This window comes from Podarcis filfolensis (assembly GCF_964270895.1).
Source record: "Podarcis filfolensis genome assembly, chromosome: 2".
Classification (NCBI taxonomy): domain Eukaryota; kingdom Metazoa; phylum Chordata; class Lepidosauria; order Squamata; family Lacertidae; genus Podarcis; species Podarcis filfolensis.
The window spans coordinates 42,088,512-42,115,296 of record NC_139605.1 but is presented as its reverse complement, the minus strand read 5'-3'; the positions used below and the strand labels follow the sequence as shown (position 1 = coordinate 42,115,296).

The 26,785-nt window shown below is 44.2% G+C and overlaps 3 protein-coding genes and 1 long non-coding RNA gene across 5 annotated transcripts in view; 2 read left to right on the top strand and 2 right to left on the bottom strand.

The window, feature by feature from the left end:
• DNAH12 (dynein axonemal heavy chain 12) overlaps positions 1 to 2,522 on the bottom strand; it is a 92,018-nt gene extending 89,496 nt beyond the window's left edge. For both annotated transcript variants that reach the window (XM_083602808.1, XM_083602809.1), the window contains exon 1: positions 670 to 2,522. In XM_083602808.1, coding sequence (XP_083458934.1) covers positions 670 to 1,083 — 414 coding nt within the window. In that variant the 5' untranslated portion in view covers positions 1,084 to 2,522. The remainder of the gene's footprint in view (positions 1 to 669) is intronic.
• Positions 2,523 to 4,005: 1,483 nt separating this feature from the next.
• Positions 4,006 to 9,499, top strand: PDE12 (phosphodiesterase 12). Its single transcript, XM_083603077.1, has 3 exons — positions 4,006 to 5,489; positions 7,227 to 7,305; positions 8,334 to 9,499. The coding sequence occupies exons 1-3, from the start codon at positions 4,203 to 4,205 to the stop codon at positions 8,774 to 8,776; spliced, it is 1,809 nt and encodes a 602-aa protein (XP_083459203.1). The 5' UTR covers positions 4,006 to 4,202; the 3' UTR covers positions 8,777 to 9,499.
• A 4,620-nt stretch (positions 9,500 to 14,119) lies between these two features.
• Positions 14,120 to 26,780, bottom strand: ARF4 (ARF GTPase 4). Its single transcript, XM_083603156.1, has 6 exons — positions 26,172 to 26,780; positions 19,800 to 19,880; positions 18,479 to 18,588; positions 16,972 to 17,043; positions 16,430 to 16,555; positions 14,120 to 15,376 (listed from the first exon to the last, which is right to left on the bottom strand). The coding sequence occupies exons 1-6, from the start codon at positions 26,236 to 26,238 to the stop codon at positions 15,290 to 15,292; spliced, it is 543 nt and encodes a 180-aa protein (XP_083459282.1). The 5' UTR covers positions 26,239 to 26,780; the 3' UTR covers positions 14,120 to 15,289.
• On the top strand, positions 15,385 to 17,036 carry LOC310757705. The gene is made up of 2 exons (XR_014545433.1): positions 15,385 to 15,729; positions 16,907 to 17,036. It is a non-coding gene; the product is annotated as an uncharacterized lncRNA (long non-coding RNA).
• Positions 26,781 to 26,785: the final 5 nt, after the last annotated feature.

Below are 26,785 nucleotides of genomic sequence, written 5' to 3'. Positions count from 1 at the left end.
CTGAAGGCCACAGGGTCAACCCCTGGTATATTTATGTAGGGTTTGGAAAGGCTCCCATCTGCAATCCTGGAGAACAAATCACTTTAAGCAGCACTAAGCTTGCCAGATAGACCAATGTAAGTCCAGTCACTTTTCAAGTCCTCTGCAGAGGCTGTGAAGACAGAAGAGCAGCTGCTATGGCGGGTGGGGTGGAGAAAGCAAAAGTGCCTCTGTCTAGCCCTGTCCGTGTAACTGTCATGCTTTTAAAGGGGGCGATCCATCTGCACTGGGATTTTGTTCCAGAACCTCTTCTCAGTCAGTGCCATGGCACGTGTTGAATAGTTAGCACCAGCATCACCTTGTGAGCAGTGTTTTTCTTTTCCGCAGCATGTGTGGGATTCCTGGAGGTAAAGGAATGTTGCTTTTAAGCAGCTCATCTCGTTTTATGAAACCCAGGAGGGTGTTTTATAAGAAGAGGTTCTTGTTTCGTTCTGTTCTAGTTTTTATTATGTATTTTGAATTTTTATCTTGTCTTTTTATGTGAATTGCCCTGAGATGGACAGATGAAAGGCAGCATGCAAATGTAAAACAAAACAAAACAACTTGCTGGTGGTGCCAAGGCTCCCCGCACCTGGCCCATAAAGAACTGCCGGTCTGACTTCCGGCCTTACTCCCCTCCCGGCTGCTTACCTTTCTCAGCGCTGGAGCCCCGCAAGAAGGGCGAAAGTTTGGCGGGCGGTGGAGGGTCTGCTGCCCTTTTTGGGGGAGACAGGAACGGGCTTGAGCTGCGTCTACGCCGAGCTCCACACACGCTTCGCGGTTCGTCGCTGGCGGCAGCGGCAGCGCGTTGTCAACAACGCCTAGGTTGCTATGGCGACAAGAGGCCGGCCATTTCCCCCAGGCTCCTTCGCGAGCGGGCGCTGGAATCCGGCTCTGAATAATGGAGCCCGCAGGGCGCAGCAAGGGAAGGCTCCCGACAGAGGGAGCCGGAGGCTGAGCGGAGCTGCCGGAGAAAGGGGCGCTGGAAGACGACGTGGTTTGCTGAAGCGAACTGTTGACGCTCCCTTTATAATCACAATCGCAATTATGATAAAAGGCAGGCATAGGCAAACTCGGCCATTTAGATTTTTTGGGACTACAACTCCCATCATCCCTAGCTAACAGGACCAGTGGTCAAGGATGATGGGAATTGTAGTCTTAAAAAAAAACAAAACCCGGCGGGCCAAGTTTGCCTATGCCCGATAAAAGCGGTGGCTAGGCTCAGCCATGCTGCTTTGGCCCCAAAACCAATCCTTCAACCGCCCGAGTGCCTGCATTTACTTCATAGTGTATAGGAAATGCACCCTACACCTGCTCAGAGGTAGACTTGGTATAGCTTCACGTGCTATCAGAGATGCTGGTTCAAATCAGAGGGAAGCCAAGTCTTCATACGAACATAGCAAGGTGCCTTATACTGTGGGCAGTGGCCACGTAGAGTTTCAGCCTTTCCCAAACCCTACTGGCAGATGCCAGGGTTTGAACCCAGGACTTTATGCGTGCAAGGTGTGTGCTTTGCCGCTGAACTACAGCACCTTTCACGATCACCTTGGATGGCACACACACAAGGTTTTCTGCCCTGGATCATGCTTTTACATATTTTGTACAAGTACTTTATATACAGGTTACAGAATGCTGTTTGTCATAGGATTTAATAAAAAAACACTGCTTCTATCATATGGCCCAATGCCACACAACATTTCTGACATGCAGAACTGTGGAGGTTCGCTGCAAACTGTTCGAATGAACTGATAGGCCTGCATCCAAACTTTGCAGTAGAATCATACACGTCTCCTCAAATGTAGGAGCCAGGTGTATAAATAGGATTGCTACCTCAATCGCTTCCAAGCTGGATTACTGTAATGCACTTTAGATGGTGCTGTCCTTGAAGACAGTCCACAGCTTTAACCACTTCAGAACGGTGTGGCTGGAGTTTTTTTTCTGGGCTTAGCAGGAAATATCATATTGTGCTGTTTGTGAATCAGTTTGATTCATTTCCAGTTTGTTTTCAAGCTAAACCCAAGGCACTGTCTCAAGCTGGTGTTGAATCAGTGCATATCAAGAACTACCTTCCCCAATCTCACATGAAACTGCTCATGACCTTTGCTCAGTTTCTGATACCCTTCTTGTTCCCCTGTCAACAGAGATGTAGTGGGTGGGAATGAAAGAGAAGGCCTTTTCAACAGCATTCTAAAACAGATTAGTGGGGCCCCTTCTCCTTTTGTCTATTATTTTATTTCAGTGCTTGTTGGCTTCCAATAGGGATCTGGTGGGAGACTGTGGTACCTTAAGGCTGAGCTATATATGCCTTTGGTCCAATCCAACAGAGGAGGCCAGAATGGTAGTCATGTTAACCTGAGGCAAAAAGAAGAGTATTATGGCACCGTAAAGACAAAAACATTGGTGAGGGCATAATCTTTCATGGACTAGTCTACTTCTATCCATATGAATTACTATCTTGAGTCATGAATGGTTGTGGGGAGGGAAATCGTATGCCGATTCTTACTACGGGGGCCACTTCATTCTATTGTTGTTCATATCTGCTAAAATCACATTTGTTTAGGTAAGTCTACCAAAAAAATGGTTGATTTTATCTATATTTTGATAATTTTATTATATCTGCTTGTTCTTAAAGTCCACTGATTTTATCAGTATTTTTAAATTAACATTTTATATAAAACTTTTGGGTTTTTTGATTGAGCAATGTATTATATCTGGTTAAATAAATCAAAATAAATAAACAGTGGGGTGAGCAGTATTGTAGTTAATGGTGGTCCGCACTGGGCAGCAGCTTCCAGAGGGTGGCCCAACCGTGGGCCTGCAGGTGCCCCATCTGTCGCCTCCCACTCAGCCATGGCCACCCTCCAGCAGCCCAAGCGCTGCTGGAAAAAGCAGCGCAGGGCACAGTGCCAGGAAAACACCCAGGAAGGGCGCCCCACGCCTGTGGGCACTGCAGGCACTCAAGGGTCACATGCAAGCCCTGGGCACCTTGCTACACTGCTGGGGGTGAGAGGAAATAAGTGCAGAAAAGTACAGACACTGCTAATTACATAATTAACAGTTGGTAGAGCATGGGACTCTTAGGGTTGTGGTTCGAGCCCCACGTTGGGCAAGAGATTCCTGCATTGCAAGGGGTTGGACTGGATGACCCTGGTGGTCCCTTCCAAATCTACAATTCTATTGTTGTTGTTTAGTTGTTTAGTCGTGTCCGACTCTTCATGACCCCATGGACCAGAACCAATTCTACTCCTGTATTCTAATTCACGAAACAGTTGATAACATCCAGGCATTTCTAAGTCACGCAAGAACTATTTCTCAATTTAACCCACTGAAACTCTTTATGTATTGCAATGTAAAGCTGTACAGTAATGTAATGGGGGGGAAAATTCCCCCCCAGGATAGCCATTCTAAGGCCCCTTAACAATGTTCTGGGAAGTTGAAATGTTCCCCCATTCGCTCTAGTTCAGATGTTCAGGTTGTCTCATTCCTTAGGTAGCCAAAATGACACAACCCACGGACAAAAGGGTAGTGTCAGCAGGCTTGAGAGAAGCCTGAACGCTGCACACGGCTACATTTGACTGTACATCCGACCTGCATTATACTGTACTGATAGAGAACTACCACCACACACAAAGCGGTAAGTCTTAGCAGGGCTGGAGGCAGGAGCCCCAAGAAATGTAACATAACAAAAATGAGACAAAAATCCCTTAAATGGGAGGACACCCCCCCCGCCGCCGCAAAAAAGGGCATGCTCAGCTAGCATGGAGCGTCGGCTGATAAAAAACGGCTGCAGCGTTCTGTTGCAAGTCCAGCCTTCTTCAATATAATTGCGAAATACGTAAGATGCGATCTGGGAAACGACCAGTCACTTCCAGCTTGTTCTACTCCAACCCCCGCATTAAGATTTATTGATAGATTTACAGGTTTCCAACTTCCGGGTTCATCTCCCTCCATGCTCCCGGCCCCTCCCCCTTTTAAGGGAGGCGTGGACACAATTTCCCAGCAGGCCTCGCGTTTCCTGCTCCGGCCCTCCTCGCCTCTCGCCCCGGCTTTTCCCATCGTCCCTTGCGGGGCGGGGCAGCCAAAGTGGCTGAGTCCTGCCTGGCAACGGAGGAGAGCCGGAGAGCGAGGCCGGGAGGCGCAGGGCAGAGCGGCGCGAATGGTGCTCGCGTGGCGGCTGCGAGTTCATGTGGCGCCTGCTCCGCGGCACGCTGAGAGCCCTTCCCGGCCTGAGGAGGCGGCGGCAGCCGCGGCCGAGCGGTTCCGGCTCCGCCAGCGGCGCGCTGCCCGCCATGGAGCGGGCCGTGGTGCGCTGCGTGCCGGCCGAGCCTAAGCTGAGCGTGTCCTTCGTGCTGGGCGACGGCAGCGCCCGGCACATGCAGCGCGACCAGGCGGAGCCGCTGGGCCGGGCGCTGGCGCGCATCGCCAACAACGCCGGCAAAGGCCACGCCAAGGCGGCCAAGAAGAGCAAGAAGGCGCGGGCCGAGGCCGAGGCTGCCGTGCCTCCGCCGCCGCCGCCCGCCGTCTGCCTCTTCTCCCAGGACGGCGAGGCCGTGGCCGAGGACGTGCCCAACGCCGAGGCCTGGCAGGACGGCGCCGTGCTGCAGATCGGAGAGGCCCGCTACCGCGTGGAGCGCAACCCGCCGGCGCTGACGGAGCTGCAGCTGCCGCGCTCGCTGCTGGCCGGCTTCCCCGTCTGCCCCAAGTTGCGCGCCGAGTTCGGCTCGCCCCGCGACTGCCTCTTCCGCTGGTACCAGGAGCAGAAGGCCGAGGCGGCCGTGGGGACAGCGGCTGCCGCGGCTGCCGGAGGGGAAGCTCCGGGCGGCTGGGTGGAAGCTCCGGGCGGCGCGGAGCGGGTCTTCACGCCCAGCAACGCGCACATCGGGCTGCGCCTCAAGCTGGTCTGCACGCCGGGCAACGGGCAGCGGCGCTACGGGCTGCCCCGCGAGGTGGAGAGCAGCGGCCCCGTGGAGGCCGGGCCGGGCGCCTGCACTTTCGACGCGCGCCACCTCTACACCAAGAAAGTGACCGGGCCGGGCCTCATCCGCACCGTCACCTACAACGTCCTGGCCGACGTCTACGCGCAGACGGAGCTCTCGCGGACCGTGCTGTACCCGTACTGCGCGCCGTACTCGCTGGAGCTCGACTACCGGCAGAACCTGCTGAAGAAGGAGCTGGCCGGCTACAGCGCCGACATCATCTGCCTGCAGGAGGTGGACAAGTCCGTCTTCGCCGACAGCCTGGGCCCCGCGCTGGACGCCTTCGGCCTGGAGGGCCTCTTCAAGATCAAGGAGAAGCAGCACGAGGGCCTGGCCACTTTCTACCGAAGGGACAAGTTCAGCCTCCTCAGCCAGCACGACATCGCCTTGAACCAGGCGCTCCTCGAGGATCCCCTGCACAAAGAACTGCGAGACAAGCTGGCCCCCTATCCGGAGGTGCAGGAAAAAGTGCACCAGCGGTCCTCTGTGTTGCAGGTAGAAGTTAAAGGGAGAGAGGGTTAGGGGGATAGGGAATGGTGGAAGTTGGCTCTAAGCTGAGTAAGGGGACCAGATCGAGAGAAAGGCAGGCTTCCTGTACTTTTCATGCAGAAATTGAATAGGTACACTTTTTTCAAAGCTGGCTCTCCATGAAAGGTTCACCAGGCTGCTTCCCTTTACATCCCATTGCTTTGGGGCCAACTGCTCTCCCCTCAATACTCTTCCCAGGCCACACACCTCAGTGGTCCTGTTCCAGGCCATCTTCAGGTCCTTTTGTCTTGCTGGAATGTGTCTGAATTGTAGCAATGCCTCTTGCTTGCCTTGAATTGAGATTTCTATGTTGGGGGAGGGGATATGGAAACCTTTGATTCTTGTGTGTGTCAAGAATGTAGCCTGATGCATAATAGTAAGAGTCACATCCATTGCTCTGGCCACTTTCTTTTACTTCTTGCCCAGCCCATCTCAGGCATTCAGCCTCCAGATGGTTGCCCATAAGGGAATAGAAAGTTCCTCACCCGTGGTCTATGGCTAGGTATGAGCAGAACTTTTTTTTTTAAACCCATCAGAAATAGACCATCAATCATGTATCCTAAATCCCCGTGTTCAGGAAAATCTGTTAGTGCCTCTTTGCCTCTAGAGCAGAAGTAGGGAACCTGTAGCCCTCCACATGCTGTTTGACTCCAACTCCATCCACTCAGCCAGCAGAGCCAAATGGTCAGGAATGTTGGAAGTTGTAGTTCAGCAACCTCTGGAGGGTCAGGGGCCAGAGGGTTCCCTATTCCTGCTCTACAACTTTGATGTCAAATGAAGGATTGCTAGGCTGGAGTTACAGCTAGCAATTCCAAATGGAGTTCCACTTAATACTTGTGAGCAGTGTTAGAAACTCAGATATGAAAACTAGGAACTAAACGGTACCTTAAACCTAGGTTATGGGTGCAACAACAGAATGTCTGGGTGCGCTTTTTTATAACAAGAATACAGTGCTGAAAATGAATGAACTGCGGCTAAAATATTACATTGATTTTTCACATGGTCTAGGCCTTTCTCTGCCCACTCCCCTAATATTCTTAATAGGGTCTCTTCTCCAGTCTTCAAAGAGTAGTCAGAAGTGGGGAGGCAGAAAAAGGTCCTCCTTTCCTTCCACTCTGCCGTTTTAATCTGAAATCTTAGTTGTGGTACTGCGCCCAGAGCTCGGAAACTGCTCATGCAAATGAAATTTCCTGTCGCAAAATGCGCCTAGAACAATGGGAGTTTCAAACACTACTTGTAAACAGAACATGGCTTGGAAATGGATGCCAGGATATAAAGAAAGGGGAGTAGAGTAAGCTTAGTTCAGTCCAGCTGGTTGACAGTGGGGGTGGGGTGAATGAGAGACCCACACATCATATTTATAATTTTAGGCCGGTAGCTTTATTAGCACAGAATTGTTATAAGAAGTCAGTTTTAAAATACAGTAAGCCTGCAACTTATGCAGGAGTTATGTGCCAGGATTCACACCTAAAGCGAAAATCATGTATACTGTAGTAAAAATCCATTGGGTTCAATGGTGGATGAGGTTGCCCAAGTCATTTTTCCTGGAACCCTGCTATCTATCTATCTATCCACCTATCTATCCACCTGCTATCTATCCATCCATCTATCGCCACATGTGTAAAGCTGAATGCACACAAGATAGATGCATGTTGCCAGCTTACAGTACTTTCTGGCTTACCGTAATTTCCATGTTCCTTGTAGGTTTCTGTTCTTCAGTCAACAAACGATTCTTCAAGAAAGCTTTGTGTTGCCAACACCCACCTATACTGGCACCCAAAAGGTAATTCTGTTAACAATACAATGAACCATTCTAGGGTATATTTTGGGCCCTGAGGTGGGTTATAAATTTAATATATTTATGTATTTCAGTATTTCTAGTCCACATTTTCATAAAAAATACAGCATGTGTTAAACAACAAACAAAATTACAATGCCATCAGTAAAAGCTGGGGGGTGGGGTAGAATCCATTCAGACCTGTCTGAATATCATATTTTTCTGGAGACGTATAAAAGTAGGCAGGAATGATTCCTGATGTGGGGAACCGCCAGAAGTGTCCAATCAGAGGATCTCAGTGGTCACAGTACTAAGAGCCCAAGTTGTTTAGGGCCTTGTGAACTAGCACAAGAACCTTGACTCTGGCCCAGTAGCAAACTGGCAACCAGTGCAACATCTCCTGTGAACAGCTGCTGCATTAGTTGCAATTTCCAGCTCAGATGCACGGGCAGCTCCACATAAAGCAAGTCTTGGGGTTATCAAGTAGTAATACATATGCAATGTGTGAATCCTTTCATGAGAGCTGTTGACTGAACTGACATCCTGAGTAGCCTCAATAAGGAAAATGCTTCCTAGCCTAATTGCTGGACAAATGTGTGTAATTCCAAAGGAAAAGAAATACAGTGGTACCTTGGTTCCCGAATGGCTTAGTTGTCAAACAAATCTGCTCCCGAACGCCACAAGCCCGGAAGTAAGTGTTCTGGTTTGCAAATGTTTTTCGGAAGCCGAACGTCCGAGGCGGCTTCTGACTGAGTACAGGAAGCTCCTGCAGCCAAATGGAAGCTGCACCTTGGTTTTTGAACGGTTTCGGGAGTCGAACGGACTCCCAGAATGGATTAAGTTTGAGAACCAAGGTACTCCTGACACACCCTTGGCTTTTTTGAAATGGCTTGCATTTGTAAGTGGTGATAAAAATTCCTCGGACGGTTTGGGGTGGATGTTGAATGACTTAAGCTGAATTTTAAGTCTTATTGGTTGAAATGACTTTAAGCCTGAAGGTTAAAAATAGGTCCTTATTTTTATTTTGTCCTTAGGTGGGAACATCCGTCTAATCCAAGCTGCAATAGCATTGTCTCATATTAGGCATGTAACACATGACATATATCCTTCTACTCCTGTCATATTCTGTGGGGATTTTAATAGCACACCATCAAGTGGAGCATATAGTTTCATCAGTTGTGGCAGCATTGCTGAAGAGCATGAGGATTGGGGCTCAAATGGAGAAGAGCAGCGGTGCACAATGTCTTTAGCCCATCCATTCAGACTGAAAAGTGCTTGTGGAGAACCAGCTTATACTAATTACGTTGGAGGCTTTCATGGATGTTTGGACTACATTTTCATTGATGCAAATGCTTTAGAGGTTGAACAAGTAATTCCACTGCCAAGTCATGAAGAAGTAACCACTCATCAGGCCTTACCAAGCGTTTCACACCCTTCAGATCATATAGCACTAATATGTGACTTAAAGTGGAAGTAGACTAAAAAAAAGTTGGTATCTGTTCCTTTCTCTTAAGCAAGAAATTTGGGCTACTTAGGAGAATTCAACTTGAATCCTGGCTTGGCTACCAGCTTTTACAAAAGATAATTGGATAAAATGTGTTTATATGCCTATTAGGAATGTTAAACCAGATTTTCATCTCTCTGTAACTTGTCATAACCAGAATGTTCTTATGGCAAACACTCCCCCTTTTTTACACTAATAAGGAAAGCAATCAATGTTCAATGCTTCTTTTAAAGTTAAATTATCTTGTTTCCTTTTCATATGGTTTTTGATTAAGGATATTTTGTTTAAACTGAATTTATATAAGAATTGGAACAACTAGAAGGGTTTTGGTATTCTCAGCAAGTAGTATGCCCTGTCAATATATTGCTGTTGCCTTTTGAAAAGATATTCCTTGACAAGCTGCCAAAATTGAATACACTTATGTTGACCCTACACAAATGTCCATATCAAAAGTTAGCATTCCAAAAATGATTTGACACAATTACCGCTCTCAGGCAATGTTGGGGGGGGGGGGCTGTCCATGTAAACCAAAATAATTGTGCTTAAATAAATAAAAATCATGATTATATGTGAAAGTGTTGATTCCCCCCCCCAAGAGTATGTAAAAGGTAATCTACAGTGATTCTGAAGTCTTTTGATAATGTACTGAAGTGTAAACAGAACTTGAAAAATACAGTTTGTCTCATTTGCTCTTAATACTGCAATTGATTTATTTTTCTAGTTGGCTGTGTCTCTATGCAATGAAGTTCTGAATTTCCAGTTATGCATGCTTCACAGCATAGAAATGATTCACTTCAAAATGTCATGTTATGTATGATACAGGGCCACTTTGGGGTGAGAGGATAAATCTGTGTACATGTTATATATTTAGATATATATTTGGGAAAAGTGACATGGGAGGAAAAGTCTACAAGAGAAAGTTGCAGTAGTGTAGTCACAAGTTGACTAGAGCACAAGTTTAAGCAACAGATAAATGAGTATGGGAACACAAATGGCCTCGAAAGAGGGAGTGGACTGTATAAACCTTCATATATATATATACTGTAGGTTCTGATATGTTTGTACCTTGTTAAATGAGTCTTTTGCTTTGCTCAGCTGTATGAGCATAGTGGCCCCTCCAAGAACTGTTGAAGACAAAATGTGGGCAGCCCCAATGTGTACAATCTTGCATGAACACGTGAAAAAATAACAGATTTATCTGCTAATAACAGTGATTAAGAGGGAGAACACTACTGATTTGATCTTCCCCCAGTTCTGCTATCATACTACTTGGAGCTAAACCATGGTCTGTCTGAACCTGGGCCTTAATGCCAAGATTTGTTGTAACCAAGGTTTGTTCTTGGCTTACCTAGGCTTGCACTAAGCCAAACTAGGGCTCAGCTGCTGGTAATGTGCAGTAGGAGGACCATGGGAAAGGTGAAGCAGCCCTGGTTTAGCCTGCGAATAGCCACACACATTCATGCTTTGGCATGGTTTGCCTTAGTGCTGCATGCAGACTGGGCCATTGTATGCATACAAATGCTTAGAAGCCCTCCTTTGTGCTGTATCTGTGGTGGTTTAAAGAGCTCAGTGATATTGGAGACAGGGCTCGTGTGTGTGGCCCTTAAACCATCTGTGTTGGGCCTTGCGTGTTCAGGAAAATGCCTGAATGGACTTCACCACCTTACTTATCCATACTTATCCAAGTCTTTCCCTAACCTCTGCCTGTTGTTAATCAGGTGTAGGTTACCCACTCTGTTCCCTCTTTAAATCCCTCTTTAACTGTGCCTTATTATTTTTTAACAGTCCATGTCTTTGCTCCTTGACCTTGCTTGTTATTGCCAATCAATCCCCAAAGCACTTTCACGCTTGTTGCAGGTTGATTTTTAAGTGTCTGCAGTTAAACATCTGTGGTTTCAGCATACTATTGGTAGGAGTGTTAAATAAGAATAAGTGCCAGAAATACCACTCTAAATGTTTTTGTCCAAGGAGGGGAGCTAACCTGTGGCCATCCAGATATTGCATTTAATCAGCCCCAGCCAGCATGGTCAATAAGAGTTAGTTTGCCAACATCTGGAGGGAAAAAAATTAGCTGCTCCTGGATTAAGATTTGCTAGATCAACCAGAAGAAACCTGGAAAGATACTTGTTCATACTTCTTGCAAATAGAAGCAAACAGCTGCTTACCTATTTCTACCTTTACTTTTAAATTTCTGTTACATGAAAATGGAAAATACAGTCTGACAAACTGTCTGCTATACTATATACCATGAAAGGTGATATAAATATAAAAATATAAGAGGTGGAACAGAGAGGGTCTGCCATTTTAGAGTCAAAATATATGCCCATTCCTGGGTGCAGCATTATATTCCAGAACCTTCTTTAAGAATGAGAATCCTGGATAGTTTTCAAGCTTTGAACAAGGTAACCCGTATTTGATGCATTTTATGTTACCCCTCATATGTAAAAAATAAACTGGCAATACTTAAGATCTAACAAGTCTATGCTATGATTATAGGTATAACCTAAATTATAGGCATACTCTTGTAATATTAATACAGCCACTGAGTCTGGTGAATTTCATCATGAAATATTCCCCCTCCAATTGGTGTTACTTCTGCCACATTCAACAAGCTTCAAAACCTTACTTTGCCATTGGCCTTTCAGCTGTATTCTTTCCTACACTACCACGTACTTCAGTAGATCAGTTTTATTTATGCTTCTCCTCTAGCACGGCTGTAGTAAATCAACTTGTTTCAAGCTGCTCTTCAGAACATGAATGTCCCAAACACTGCAAACCTCCAACATAGGATGGAAGAATTACTAAGCCCAGCAGCATATAACCTTTAACCTTTACTGTCAATCTCCACCTCTTGTGAATTCCTGATTTGGCCTATTACTGACCCGAGTGTTGTGTAACAATGCCACATTTTATATTCTTTTATAAAGAATGTGGTGGTGGTGGTGGGAGAAAAGAGTGGGGAATTCTGGTATGTCTGCTGATGTGATGGTGGATCTCACCCATGGTAAACTATATAGACACTATATTGAACAGGTATGGGGAGACCTCAAGCTTTTAGCCTCCAACTCCTGTCAAGGATGGTCAAACCCTACACCAAAGGATAAAAGGACATAAATCTGGTATCGGGAATCAAAAGACAGAAAAACCAGAAGGAGAACACTTCAATCTCCCAGGAGATCTCAAAGTAGCTGTCTTATTACCAAAGAATTTCAGAAATAGACTGAAAAGAGAAGTTGCTGAATTGCAACTTATTACCAAACTTAAAACCATGGAGAGACCTGGTCTGAATAGAGACATTGAATTCTTATCTCATTATACATGATAAAGCTATTTTTAGCCATCTCACCCCTTGCTTTTTCCTGTAAGACCAATTGCAGTCATTAACAGTCAACAGGTTTACCACAGTTATCAGCCAATCACCCATTCCCACCACCCTTCCGAGTAATACCCCTCCCCACCCTCTCAGTATATATAAGGGTCTGGTGACTTCTGTTTCAGTGTATCTGAGGAAATGTGCATGCACACGAAAGCTCATACCAATAACAAACTTAGTTGGTCTCTAGGGTGCTACTGGAAGGATTTTTTAAAATTTTGTTTCGACAACGGCAGACGAACATGGCTACCTACCTGTAACTAGAAGGATGGCAACTGTAATCCAACATATAGAGAGCAACAAGTTCCCTGCACCTGACACAAAGTAAATACTAATTGGCCCTATGACAGAAGCAACAGGGCGGATTGTAATTATCAGAGATACAAAAAGAACAGAGGTGTCAAGATTCAAGACACAACTGCAGAAGCTGTGTATTTCACAAAATGTCATGTTCAGATTTCTGTTCAAGCATGTGCTATCTCACAGGGTTTCTGCAAGGTGGCAATTCAACACATGCTTCAATTAATTGTCTGGAGAAAGTGCATGATTCAGATGTGTTAAAAATAAATGGTTCCCTTTACACTTACTGCTGCTACGTGTAGAGCAGTCAATGTTGCACACCTTAGACTGTAGAAGCATGAAGTTGCTGTGAGAGTTTCTCTTGCAAAGCACACTAATTTTCACTTTATAAAGGTAAAGGAACCCCTGAACGTTAAGTCCAGTCGCGAATGACTCTGGGGTTGTGGCGCTCATCTCGCTTTATTGGCCGAGGGAGCCGGCGTACAGCTTCTGGGTCATGTGGCCAGCATGACTAAGCCACTTCTGGCAAACCAGAGCAGTGCACGAAAACACAGTTTACCTGGAGCGGCACCTTTTTATCCACTTGCACTTTGATGTGCTTTTGAACTGCTAGGTTGGCAGGAGCAGGGACCAAGTAACGGGAGCTCACCCTGTCGCAGAGATTTGGACCGCTGACCTTCCAATCAGCAAGCCCTAGGCTCATTGGTTTAGACCACAAAGATTAAATATGAACATCCAAGACATTTCAAAAGCAATTGTGCCTGTCCTATATGATGAGTTATCCCATAAATACTGCATGAAGTGCCCTCAGCCTGGTGAGGACTTAAAATCTCTTATTGTAACTCTATATACCAGGGATGTCCAACCAGTAGATCGTGATCTACTGGTAGATCCCTGGCTGATCCTGGTAGACTGGGATCCTTATCATGTACAAAAAGTTATGAGGGAAAGGCTAAAAAACTGTGCAATCCTCCCCCCCAAAAGCTCAACTCTGGGCAATCCACCCACCCTCCTCCTCCCTCCAATGACAATGAATAGATCACTGCCAGTTTTTTTTATACTGGGAGTAGATCACAGTCTCTTGGGAGTTGGACATGCCTGCTATATACCAACTTAACTACAATAAGAATTCAGGGAGATCCTTACTGCAGATAATGATACAACATTGGAATCTAATACAGTGGTACCTTGGTTCTTGAAGTTAATCCATTCCGGGAGTCCGTTCGACTCCTGAAACCTTTCGAAAACCAAGGAGTGGCTTCTGATTCGCTGCAGGAGCTTCCTGCACTTAAGTGAAAGCCGTGTCAGACATTCAGTTTCCGAGAAACGTTCACAAACCAGAACACTTACTTCCGGGTTTGTCGCATTTGGGAGCAGATTTGTTCTGACAACTAAGCCGTTTGAGAACCAAAATACCACTGTATTTCTGGTTTACTGTATTTCCTCTCAATGTGCCAGTTCCGAATTTGGCTGGAGTAAAATGGGGGGGGGGGAAAGGAACACTGAAAACTCAGTTTAGGAAAGAGGGATATGAGAGTAAAATACAGACGATGTTAGATTTTCTAAGCAAGTGAACTACAGGAAAAGGGTTGCTAGCGAGCACAATGCAGTCCTCTCCAATTAAGTATGAAACTGACACACTATTTGGGCAGTTTGTACTTTATTACAATTTTCAGCTGTTAGTACTCTCATATCTGGACATTTTAATTTAGATTTACAGCTTCAAAAAACACTTTTACAGGATTTTAGTCTTGATGATTAACCAACTACACTGTACACAAGTTTAACTGCCCATCTTAATTTTTTGCCAAATTGAAAACAATTCAAAGGCTATTCAGATCTGTGTTTGTGTTCAAAGTACAGAAAAAACTCCGTTTATTGAAAAAGAATAATCTGTCACACATTCATATTATCAGTTCCACAAACTTAAGATTCAAGGAGCATACACAAAGCTATACATCTGTTTCATTTTTATTAAGAATAATTCTTAGTAGGTTATGAAGAAATTAATCCATTGAGTCTGAAGAATTTTCCAAAATCTGTCTTCATGAAGATATGTTCACCAATAAACAGTAAACCTTAGCAGAACTATTATACACTGGGCAAAACAGGCTGATATCAAAAAGCAACATGCAACAACAGAAAAAAAGATACAATATAAAGGAAGACAATCTGCTGAATATTGAAAACCTCAAAGAGCTTGTTGCAACTGGCACAAAAATGTTCTACCAATCAGATTCAATTCACACAAAGGCAAAAGTGGGTTGACAGAACCCAAGGGGTTAATTAAATGTTCCTCAGTGCAGAATATTTGAATAGTGTTTTAGAGCATTTTTCTGACGAACAATAATAGGAAGTGTTTTTATAAGAGAGAGAAATAAATATAAATGGAATGCTAGATTAAGTCAGCAGACTGTCTTAAGGAATGAAGTAAGATATCAGTAACTTAAAGAAGAAAAGGGGAAAATCTTTTTAAAATGTACTTAATTTAATTGGGGCTCAAGAAGCATTCAAACAGATTTCAAAAGTCACAACTATATTCAGGCATTTAGGCTAACAATAGAAGTAAAAATCAGAAGATACACTTTTTCCAAATTAAGGAGTTTTCTTTTTAACCCAAGCATATTGTTACCCTGGCAACATATAGCTTGGGTGAAGAATAATTGGCAACAAAATAAGTCAAAATGCTGTAATATCCTGCCCAAACCAGTTCCAGATACTGTACTGTATAATAACCAAGATGCAAACTAATTTTGATGTAACAAGCCTAGACCACTTATATCAAACATGTCCCTGGTGCGAAAGTCATCCAGTTAGCGCTTTGATAGCTCATTTGACAGCCAGTCAAGTCCCTCATACAGACCAGTTCCTTGTGTAGCACAGGTAGCTTGAACATACCACTGTTGAGAATGAGAAAGTGAAATATTTAATACCATACAGTCCATTTTTGAGCACGTTACAGCTCTCCAAGACAATATTCTCATGCCCACCCCCACATCATGCAAGGCAAATTCAAACATCAGAACATAAAGAAGCTCACTTGGCCAAGGCATAGATTAGAACACGGCAGAAAGACCAAGTAAAGTGAAAAACTACAAGGGCAACACAGGCATTATGAAATCTCTAGCTGAAAAATCAAATGAAAGGTCTTAAAGAGCCATCACTCAGCATAAAGGGAACGTAGTCAGTCCATAGAGCTGCTTTAGACAGGAACATACAAGCAGGACATTCCACCACCCAAAAATGTAAAGGGGTAAGACAGATGGCATCTCAAGTAAGCGCACACACACACACACACACATACATACAATTTTTACTGTATGGAACAATGAATAATTATGACTATCAGAAAAGATAAATAGTAGTCATCTTCTCTGCGCAAATGCATGATAACAGAACAGTAAAGGTAAAGTAAAGGAACCCCTGACCAGTTGTGGCCGACTCTGGGGTTGCAGCACTCATCTCGCTTTATTGGCTGAGGGAGCCGGCATGTGGCCAGCATGACTAAGCTGCTTCTGGCGAACCAGAGCAGCGCACGGAAATGCCGTTTACCTTCCCACCGGAGTGGTACCTATTTATCTATTTGCACTTTGACGTGCTTTCGAACTGCTAGGTTGGCAGGAGCAGGGACCGAGCAACGGGAGCTCACACCGTCAAGGTGATTGGATCTGCTGACCTTCTGATCGGCAAGTCCTAGGCTCTGTGGTTTAACCCACAGCGCCACCCGCGTCCCTTTTAACAGAACAGTACTAGCTCCAAGAACAACCTTCAGTGATTTAAAACCTAGCAGAGGAACTCAACAGTTTGGATCCAAGGATAGCCTTTGTTAGACATTTCTACTTACATAGAATGGGAAAGAAAAGCACTTGCTATTCATACGTTCCAACCCACAGAATATCTCAAGATAGGGAGAAAGCCACATGGCAAACTATTTTTTGCTTTACGGTACTTACAGTTCTGTTGCGCAGGGACTGAAGGCCTAGTTTATCTGTCATTTCACTTATTGCCATGGCATTTGGCAAGTCTTGTTTGTTTGCAAAGAGAAGCAGCACTGCATCTCTCAACTCGTCTTCCTGAAGCTGGAGGAGGAAACACCATGCTAGTTATTTCCCCTATTGATAGTTGCTACCACCAAAAGTACAAGTTAGGGAGGCTTCGGGGCTGGCAATATTTTTGTCCTTCACATTTCTCCCAGTAGTTTTCAGTAGCTAGTTGATTTAGTTACCATCAGTGCATGTAAGCAACTCAGACAAGAAACACTATGTCAAGTTAGGGTGATAGTTGCAAGAAGGATTTCACTGAAACCCAATAGGGAAGTTCTGAGAAGCACCACCTCTCATATTATTGCCTCTAAACACAGAACAGTACATCCTAACATCCCACACTAAAATATCTGATGTTTTTGTAAATTAACCTCTTGATTTTATTAGATATGGAGGACTAAACCATCGGAGTCAGACACAGAAGGAGCTCAGATTGAGTTAGCGGCAGTTACCATTTTCTGGAGTTCTTCTGCTGCTTCCTGGATTCTCTCTCTGTCGTTGCTATCTACCACAAAAATGAGACCCTGAAAAGAAAGTGTATTTCTCATCAAGTGTGTTTGACATCTGAAATACCATTCAAATAAAATCTGAAGTCACCATTATAGAGATATTTAATGAATCTTTACTCCTGTGACAAATGGGAATATATGCAAGAAATCAGAAGGTATCAGAGACCAAAGATCCATGCGAACTATTCTATCACAATGGGCTAACACCTCAGAAGGACCAGGGACACTAACAGTTTAGTCTCATTGTTTATTTTTAAAGCAACAGTAACATATTACAACTTCCAGCAGAAAGCAATACTCTCTTCAGCAGAGGAATTATTGCAACAGTGTCATCCCAGTCAACATGAATACAAGCATTTTTATTTGCAAACAATTCACTAAGTTGTCACAGCAGGCTGCCAAGAGTGCTTCTACATCACTAGGATGGTTTGGCTATAATAGTTGTTGCGCTGCATGGAGCAGTTGTGCCAAGTCACGTTGTTCAGATGCAGTGATGATGGTGAATGAAATTTCTTCCCTACCACAAGTATAGGTTTTCAAAATATGCTCCAAGCGGCGTATAATCAGGCTCGGCTCATGTTTTCCACCAGCTGTGATCCACAGACCTCATTGCTGTTTCACTGCTGGTAGATTTTTGTAAAACTGCAGCAAAAAGTATTTGAACTGCCTGGTCAGAGAGAGGCAGCTGTTCACTCTGCAAGCCCAACATGTAAGAGAGAGAACCATCAATAAACTACACCCACCCACCTGACAGGGGCCATTAGTCTCCAGAGGTATACTATTTTCACTGATGCAGTTAGTGATCTGTCTGTGGTAAGGACATAATTGGCTCTTGAACTCAGATCATTATTTGCTTGGCCTCTGAAGAACCAACTTGAGCATACATCCTGCTATGTGCACAAGGCCATTAAAAGGTGGAATGCAAGACTGCACAAACAGATGTCTCCCTCCCTCTGCCCACTCAGAGCCCATGTGCCCCCAAAATATGTTTGAGGGTCCCCCAACCCTCTGAAGCAAAATTTGAAGGTATATGGAGGGCTGCAGGGAGCAAGAGAGGAAGCACAGCCTATTTATTAGTGTGAGGAAGGTGAAGCCCATTTATTAAAGAGGAAGGGTGACAAAGAGCACATGGAACCATATTTTCCTTTTCGGCCTAATTGAATGCAAATTATTGCCTATTAAAACCTTGGACAGCTTGGATTCTGTGTGTCTTAGTACTAGTTAAGTCCACAGTAGCTTTAATGGTCTCAGGAAAATATCACAATGCCAATTTGAAAATTCCAGTGTTTTAAAGTAGCACTGAAAGTTAGTGTTGGCCTATGCTGCTATTGGGATTATACTGGGAAGGGGGTATTAGTACAAATCTTTTTACTAGGCAGTATAACTTTACACCAGTCTACAAAAGAGAGAGTGAAAATGGATTTGGCAAAGCATATGTCAGAGGAATTACCTGTGTGTTCTGAAAATAATGCCTCCAGAGTGGCCTGATTTTATCTTGACCACCAACATCCCAAACAGTGAAACAGATGTTTTTATATTCTACTGTTTCCACATTAAAACCTAAATGGAAAAAAACCACACAATTATGATAATAAGGACCAGCAAGCAACCAATTTTCTAGCACTACTCAAGCTAGGCAGATGTGAGCCCAATGACCAGGAAAGCGTGGGGTGTCTTAACTTCCTAAAGGACTATGAAATAAATTTAATAAATGTAAAGTCACCAAGATCTGCAATTACACTTTTACATATTCATGCTTCAAGCTCTAGGTAGAGCAGGTGTTTGCCAAACATTTTCAGAAGACTATTACATGTTAGTTTTCTGAACAATTCTGGTTTCTTTAATTTGTCTATACAGTAGCACCTCGGCTTACGTTACCCTCGGGTAACATAAACTTCGGGTTGCAAAAGTGGCAAACCCGGAAGTTTTTCATTGCGCGTGCATGCGCAGAAGCGGTCCCTCTGGTTGTGGAAACTTCAGGATCTGACCGGAGCTCCGGAACGGATCCCATCTGCAACCGGAGGTACCACTGTATTACAAAGAAATATATTAAGACCTGGCAGAAGAAAAGCTGGGCTTAGAAGCAAGCAGTGTTCCAAATTCACCAGGAGCATTTTTGCACATGGCTATCAGCCGCTTGCGACCAAGTGAAGACGTCAGGATGACACCTGAAGTCTCCACCATCTGGAGGTGCATGCCTGGGGATCCCTAGATCTTGACTCTTTTCACACACCAGCAGCACATCCTGTAGAATTCTGTTATTTTTTAATCTGCACAATCAGAATGAATTTCAGAAAAAGTTATATTGAAAAATACGACTTTCAAGCTACCTGGCCCAAAAATGGCAAGTAGGCATTCTGTTTTGGCAACTGTAAGTAACCCTGGTTTAAGGAGCCATTTGGTGCCTATTATCTGAGTTTCTAACAATGGAAGCAAATGGAAGATGTCGCTAAAAATCTATGTAGCAATCACAAACATCTTCATCCCCAAGTGTTACATTGGTTCCAGGATGCTCTCTTTGTTGGCTTTGCTACCCAAAGCAAGAATCCCTCATTTCAGGGAAAATTCACAATCTTTCAGGAATTGTGAAATCCAGTAATATGTACCATAAACATAGTGTGGAAACAAACTTCAGGAGTTCTACCTCTATCATATTCTCTGGCAAGTCGCTCTATATCAATTCCTGAAAACATAGAATATATATTTTTTGTTTCAAAGTTTAAAACAAAAACGGTTGTTCATATTGACAATATGTATCTGATCTTGCTTACCAATTGTGGGAATTGTAGTGACAATCTCTCCTAACTTCAGTTTATACAGAATGGTTGTTTTTCCAGCAGCATCCAAACCAACTAGAGAAAACAAATGTTTATTAGTTTAATAAAATGAACACCCCATTTCATAAAATCTGTTTTGACAATGAAAAACAAAGACTGCGGTACATTTAAAATCAAATAGCTAGTTATTACCGGTACTTTTAAAGATGTTTTTTAAAATAGAATTTCCATTCTGGGTTAGTTCAGGCATAATTTTATACAGTGTAAACCAAACTAGATATAATACATGTTCCATTCTTTCATTGTACTCTGCAATTCCCTCCCTAGTTTGTCAAGTAAGCCACTTATTTGCCTTACATCCAAACTAGACCTCACTCGTAAGAGCTGATAACCAAAATTTTGAGAAATGTGGCTCTCTGAAATAGATTCAGAGACAGACAACCTGTAACATCAACTGAAAATTGCAGTTTTTGGCTTTCTGTGACTATTTTACTGCTTTTAAAAATGAGACCAACGTCCTTGGTATTATATATGGACATAACATGAAGTTCCCAGTAGCTTCCTCAGAGTACGGCTAACAAACTCAGTGTTGGCTATTAACAAACCATAGTACAGTCGTACCTTGGTTCCCAAACGCCTTGAAAGGCAAATGTTTTGGCTCCCGAACGCCGCAAACCCGGAAGTGAGTGTTCCGGTTTGCGAACGTTCTTTGGAACCCGAACGTCTGACACGGCTTCCGATTGGCTGCAAGAGGTTCCTGCAGCCAATTGGAAGCCGCACTTTGGTTCCCAAACATTTTGGAAGTCGAACAGACTTCTGGAAAGGATTCTGTTCGATTTCCGAGGTACCACTGTAAATGGCAGAGGTTAACACAAAGCAATCAGAGCATAAAAGAGTTTATTCTTTAATAATTGAGTGGGATGTAGCGAGGGGGAATCCTGAGACCTCTATATTACTCCATCTGACAGTGAACTGAGGGAAGGAATGCCGACAGCGCTGTAGTCAAAATAGGGAAACTGAGAAACAAGAGGTCAGGGGAACCCCAAAATTTGTAAAGGTAATGGCATGAACAGAATCACTATTGCTAGGAGTGGAGGATACACTGCAGTATTTTGTGGCAGGTCCCACCCATTAGAGCAACTCCCTTCTTCTCCATGAACCTTCAGAATATTTCGAACATGAGTAAGCAATAATGAAAGTGCACCTGGTAGCTAGATCACACATCCAAAATGGTTTCCAAAGCTCATTTTTTTACTGCTTAAAACTTAAGAAAACCAGGAAAATTATCCTTGTATAACATAGTGCAAGAAACCTTGGTTTACTATAAATTACAACTGTAAATTATATAAGCTCAAAATCCTATGGTTTCTACCCTATACGGTTATGGACCCGGCTCTACATGGAGCAACTAAAATGTTTTAGTTTCTTTTCCCCACTTTACTGTTAGCTGATCAAGTACAAATGCTTTAGTACATTTTTTTCAATAAAACAAGTTTATAAGTCTTCAAATAGTGGTGGAATAGGTCTTCTACTAGTGCAAGACAAGATGTAGTCTGAGATTGCCTGCAGTACTGACAGAGTACACCGAATGTATTTTGTGGGCAGAATAGTAAATCATTAGGGACTATTTAATTGTTAATTAAGGAAATATTAAAATGCAGTGTCTGAGCTAAAAAAAAATTAAGTTGTGCTATAAATTATTTTCACTGCATTCTTAGCACAGTGCAATCTGGGACTGAATGCTAAAACACTAAATAAAAACGAAACAGAATTACTGCATCTTTCATTTAAAAAAAACCTTCAGCAAATAGTTGCTAGGGTAGAGCCCAAGGACTATGGCACTGACCAAGGTATCTTCCGTTTCTTGAATAAGCTATCAGAATTATCCTATACTGCATATTAAAAACTGGCTTTTCTATTTTTGCATCTCCCCTATTATCCATTATTTCACACCAAGCAGTGTTTAGCAATTACAGTATACAATGAGGCTGCTACCCTGAGAACTGAGTGGAAGAAAACTGCCCCTTTGTCACATACCACAACAGCCTTCTGCAGCCACAAAACAGCTTATCTGAAAGTGGGGGGAACCTCCTGAACAGCATTTTATGGGGCACAGGGATTGTTGCTCAAACATGTACAACCAACTAGAGAAGCTATTAGAGATTAGTGGGGTTACAAGGAATAAGAAGGGACAAGGAACCACACTTCCACTCACAGTTCTCAGGATCCAAGCTAACAAAGCAGGCTGCTAATTTTTCAATTTAAAGAGAATACATATTGGGCACAGTGCTTTTTTGCACCTGCATGAACTATGCCACTGCAGAACAAAGTGGAAATGATTCCCCATCACCACCGCAGGCTATTACAGGGAATGGGAAGCTTCCTTCTAGTCCCCTCTACTTGGTCAAGGAATGAGAACTTGAAGAAGCCATAAGAATGAAAAGGGGGCTTTGTTATGTCCAACTGAGCTCCTTTTACATACAGGTGCTTCACTTGCATGTGAGAAGCCTGTGCAGTGTCTTCCTTCCTACGGTATATTTAGGATCTTGGAATAGTGCTTATTATATTGTCTTCTGGTGTTTGGTAAATGAGAATGCTTTCTTCTGATGTTATCTAAAGAACTTTCCGTACAGGCTGGAAAGTTTAATGTGCTGTCTATTTTTTCAAGCTCTGCTGAGTGAAAAATAAATCCAGCATGTTCTTACATATTGACAGTATATAAAACGTACAAATCTAAGATCTGCAGCTTCTAACGCATTTGCTTTACCTTCCTGCCTTTTCAGGGCAATTCTATGTTCTGGAACAGGGAAGGCAACCAAGATATCGCATTGGTTAACGACCAGTGTTATGTGAATAAATTGGGTTTTTTAAGTTATAAAATTGTTTTGTTAGTTAAGCCAAGAAATATTTACAGAAGAGGTTTTTATAAAGAAAAAGTCAAGTGCATGAATACATGCCATCTAATCTTCATGTGACCTGTAAATCCTGTGGCTAGGATTCAGAACTCCCTTGAGAGGTACTTCACTCTAGGAGTCTCCTGCTGGGGAGGTGGGGACCTTTTGCTCTGCAATGGATGAGATTCTGGAATAATGTGGGAAATGGTGCAGGGAAGAATCAACAAAAAAATGCCCCCCCCCCTTCTCCAGCAGAAGCCTCTACTGTACATCATATGAGTTTGAAGGCAACAACAATTTAGGATGCCTTAATGGGAGCCTAAGATCTAGATGCTCAAACTGCTCTTAACACCAACAGTGGTAAAGCTGGATATATAATATATAAGCTACAGTAACCTAAAGCTATGTAACAAAGTTACCATCAGATAAGTTCATATTAGATGTAAGCAAGATTCATTACCACTTCCTGTGGTACCTATCTCCTAAAACGTTCCCTGTGAGAAAGGAGATAAATAAACTATAATTATTATTATTTATTGAATTTATATAACACCCTATACCCAGAGGTCTCTGGGAGGTCTTCAGGACTAGGATTCCATCTTTTTTTGACCTTCAAAGTGCACAGATAAGGGAGACTAGAAGGCATTGCTTTGTGTTGATTAATGCCTGAGCAAAGAAAGATGGATAAAAATGAAGTTGCTTATTTAGTGTACATTGAGAAGTGCTGAAGGCAACTGGTTTTGACTGAAGGGAAAATTGAGGACAGTCCAGGTGAAGCTGTAACAGGAAAATCTTTGGTGTGTAAGGTATTTGCATGGGTTGGACATATTTTTGAAAAACACACGAAAGATCCACTTTACTTTTCTATAAAGCTGATTGTCTACTATAATCAAAGCATCACCATTCAGATTAGCAATATAAATATCTAATGTACCATCTCTAACAATATCAGTAATTGCTAGGGAGAAACCAAACATCAGCTGCTTTGTGGGAAGCAACTTGAGAATGCTAAGTGTTTTGAAGTAGTTGATAAGGCTCCAAAAGTCTTAGCACTACTAGAGACACAGAATCTTAGTATATTTAATACTGGCAGAAGAGATAAATGACCTGGTTTTGAGTCCACATCTATGTGTAGTCCAGCCAAAATGAAAACTTAAACACACATGGTACTGTCTCATCAGCAATTGCTAAGAAGAGTGCTTCACCTACAGTGACACACATACAAGCCTACTTCACCCCTCCCCCTCCAACACATGCCAGGAGGAGATTGGAAGCTTCCATTTCCTTCTTTGAAGTAATCCAAACCGTGAAGTGAAGTGTAGTTAGTTTAAATGATGGTTTATTGCAACAAGACCACAGCTGGTTTTGACTTGTTCCAATAAACTATAGTTTATGCTAACCATGGTTTGTGATTGTCAGATGTAATGACAAACAAAATTTATTTTAAATCTGGAAATGGATTCTTTCAATCTCTTTCTCTGGCATGTGTCCAAAGAAACAGGAGGAGGGAGTGCTCAAGTCCAAGTAGGCCTGTTTGCGTAGCATTAAGCCATTGTTTAGTGTTGCGCCCAATGTGTCCCTTTACGAATTATCATCTCAGACACAAACACAAGAGATAATTCTAGAACAGACACTGGCCTTTTAAAATTCAGATTACAGTAACGTAAGTCCAAACAGAACTTCAACACTCAAAACAGTTTGTGACTACATACTATCATTCTGGAATTTGAAATGAATTTTTTAAGGGGAGGTATGTCAGCATGTTTAGCATCATAATCATAGGATATTCCCACATGCATTGTAACAATAATCCATTTTAAGTCTCAGTTCTCTCACTAACATAGTTCAATTGGCTGCAAAGTGATCCGCCAGGAAAGACCCCTTGTGTTGTGCTTAACAGCAACCATTTGAGACAATTAAGAGCTGGTATTTAAAAAGCTGTGTCTAGACCATGGACACTCAGGGATCCAGGATAAAACAACACTAGCACTCATTAATTTGATGGGGAATGGTTAGGGTGCAATATTAACCCTGGCTGGCAGCAATGGAGCTTTATGGAGTTGTACAGCCAGTAATGCATTCACAGTGTGATGCTCATGCTGGCCAAGGCAAGGGAAAAAACACCAGCTTTGGGCAAGCATATAGGAGAGCTCCCTTGCACAGGGTTGGACAGAGGGCTATCTCCACACCATCCAAAAGCCCTCCAGCATGGTGGATCTGAGGCTTGGGCTGCTCTGCCCAAGGATGACAAGACAAAACAAAGCACATATGGGTGACATTTACCATTTTAAAATTGCAGCCATGCATCCTTGAGACAACAGAGCAATTCCAAATTCAAAACCAATGACCTTTCACAACAGCCACTGTATATAATAAGGGCAAAATCCTAAGTTAACATGCCAGGCTATCAACAGGATACAGCCAAAGAGTTATAAGCATCTTTCTGTGAACCACCCAGCTCAGTACTGATTTGTGTAATCTTAAACTGAACAAACCAACAAGGCAGGGCATGCCCCTTAACTCCATACATAAAAAAGCAAATACAAAATGTGCATCTCATTTTAATAAAAACTAACAAATACTAAGAACCCACCCTATCCAAAATACTAATGGCATGAAGCAATGTGGATATCTGCACACTGATTATTCACCATCCCAAAAGTGTTGTGGGATAGGATGAGAGGCAGGGGGGGGAGAAAAAAAAGTTATGCTAATGCAATTGTCTGTAACAAAAAAAAACTAGGAGACAGCCGTCAGTGTAACTGACTCTTCCATTTTTATTTGCAGTATAATTATTACCGCATTTCGCTTTAGATTTCTGCATTGGAAGAAAAATGGTGCGTGTATTGTGTATTATGTATGTATGTATGTATGTATGTATGTATGTATTAAAAGAACAATTCCTACGATCACCACAACAAACGCGAAGGCTCTCTCTGTGCGCCGAGGTTAGCGAGTGATCAGACTGACGGCACCGGACTTATTTTGAAACACAGGAAGCCCATCGGGACGGAAAACGAACCCACATCCTGAAAAGAGCAGAAGGCCCCGGGCGAAGATAAATTCCGCTCGTTCTAAAAATGTCTCCCAAGGTGGATTCCTTAAGAACGTCCTGCAAGGAGGGCGGGGGGGGGGGAGGCCATGGAGACCCTCCCTTCCTCTCTCCTTCTTTCTCCCCCCTCCCTCTCTCCTTGTCTCCCGACAGCACAAGGCCTGGCCCGAACAATGCTGCCTGCCCGCCTGCCTGCCTGGCGCCCGCCCGCCCCACTGCTGTGCCTTCCCATCCCAGCCCCCGCGAAGACTCCAACACTCCCCCCCCTCGCTAGGCGAACGGGGAGCGAGGGAAGCAACCGGCCGCCGGCTCCTCTGCCCGGGGTGGGGTCGCCTCAGGCCCGGCTCGCTACCCCGGGTGGAGCGGGTGTGGAACGGGGGGGGGGTTGAAGCGCTCTCTCTCTTTGCCCGCCCGTCTCACCCATGAGGATGCGCATCTGCTTCTTGCCGAAGAGGCGCGAGAAGAGGGAGGAGATGGTGAGGCCCATGGCGGCTCCCGGCTGGGCGGAGGTAGCGGCGGCGGCGGCGCAAGAGCGGAGCGGGCCGAGTGCGAAGGCGGCGGCGGCGGCGGGGAAGGCGAAAGCAAGAGGCCCCGGTCCCTCTTTCTCGCTGCTTCTCTTCCTCCTCCTCCTCCTCCTCCTTCCTCTCTCGCTCCCGCAGAGACGACGAAACCAGCTGAGCCTCGGGAGCGGGCGAAGGGCGACCGCGGCGTCCGCGCACCGGGGCTGATCTGTGTCGGGGGAGCCTGGCTCTCTCTTAGCTCTCTCTTTTCTCTCTCTCTTTGCCACGTCACGGCCGCCCCGGCTCCAACGCGGACAAAATCGCGTCACGCCCGCCACATCCTCACCGCGGCACCACCCACACGAACCTCGAGCAGGCCTCACGACACGCAGGAAGACTACGGCTCCCAGGCCGCCTCTCGCCGCCGCAGCCTTGGCGGGTCTGGTTTTCGGCTCGCGAGGCACGATGGGAAACGTAGTCCTCAAGAGGCTCGGCTGCTTGCCCCTCTGGAAAGAGAGTTTGTGTGTGTGTGTG

What these genes read in the sequence shown, in the direction of transcription:
- PDE12 (XM_083603077.1), top strand. Translation starts at nt 4,203, where the DNA reads ATGTGGCGCCTGCTCCGCGGCACGCTGAGAGCCCTTCCCGGCCTGAGG. An exon ending in AGCGGTCCTCTGTGTTGCAG is followed by an intron (nt 5,490 to 7,226) that starts GTAGAAGTTAAA and finishes TGTTCCTTGTAG; the next exon opens with GTTTCTGTTCTTCAGTCAAC. An exon ending in CCTATACTGGCACCCAAAAG is followed by an intron (nt 7,306 to 8,333) that starts GTAATTCTGTTA and finishes TTTTGTCCTTAG; the next exon opens with GTGGGAACATCCGTCTAATC.
- ARF4 (XM_083603156.1), bottom strand. Translation starts at nt 26,238, where the DNA reads ATGGGCCTCACCATCTCCTCCCTCTTCTCGCGCCTCTTCGGCAAGAAG. An exon ending in GCAGATGCGCATCCTCATGG is followed by an intron (nt 19,881 to 26,171) that starts GTGAGACGGGCG and finishes TGTTTTCTCTAG; the next exon opens with TTGGTTTGGATGCTGCTGGA. An exon ending in CACTACAATTCCCACAATTG is followed by an intron (nt 18,589 to 19,799) that starts GTAAGCAAGATC and finishes TTTTCCATTTAG; the next exon opens with GTTTTAATGTGGAAACAGTA.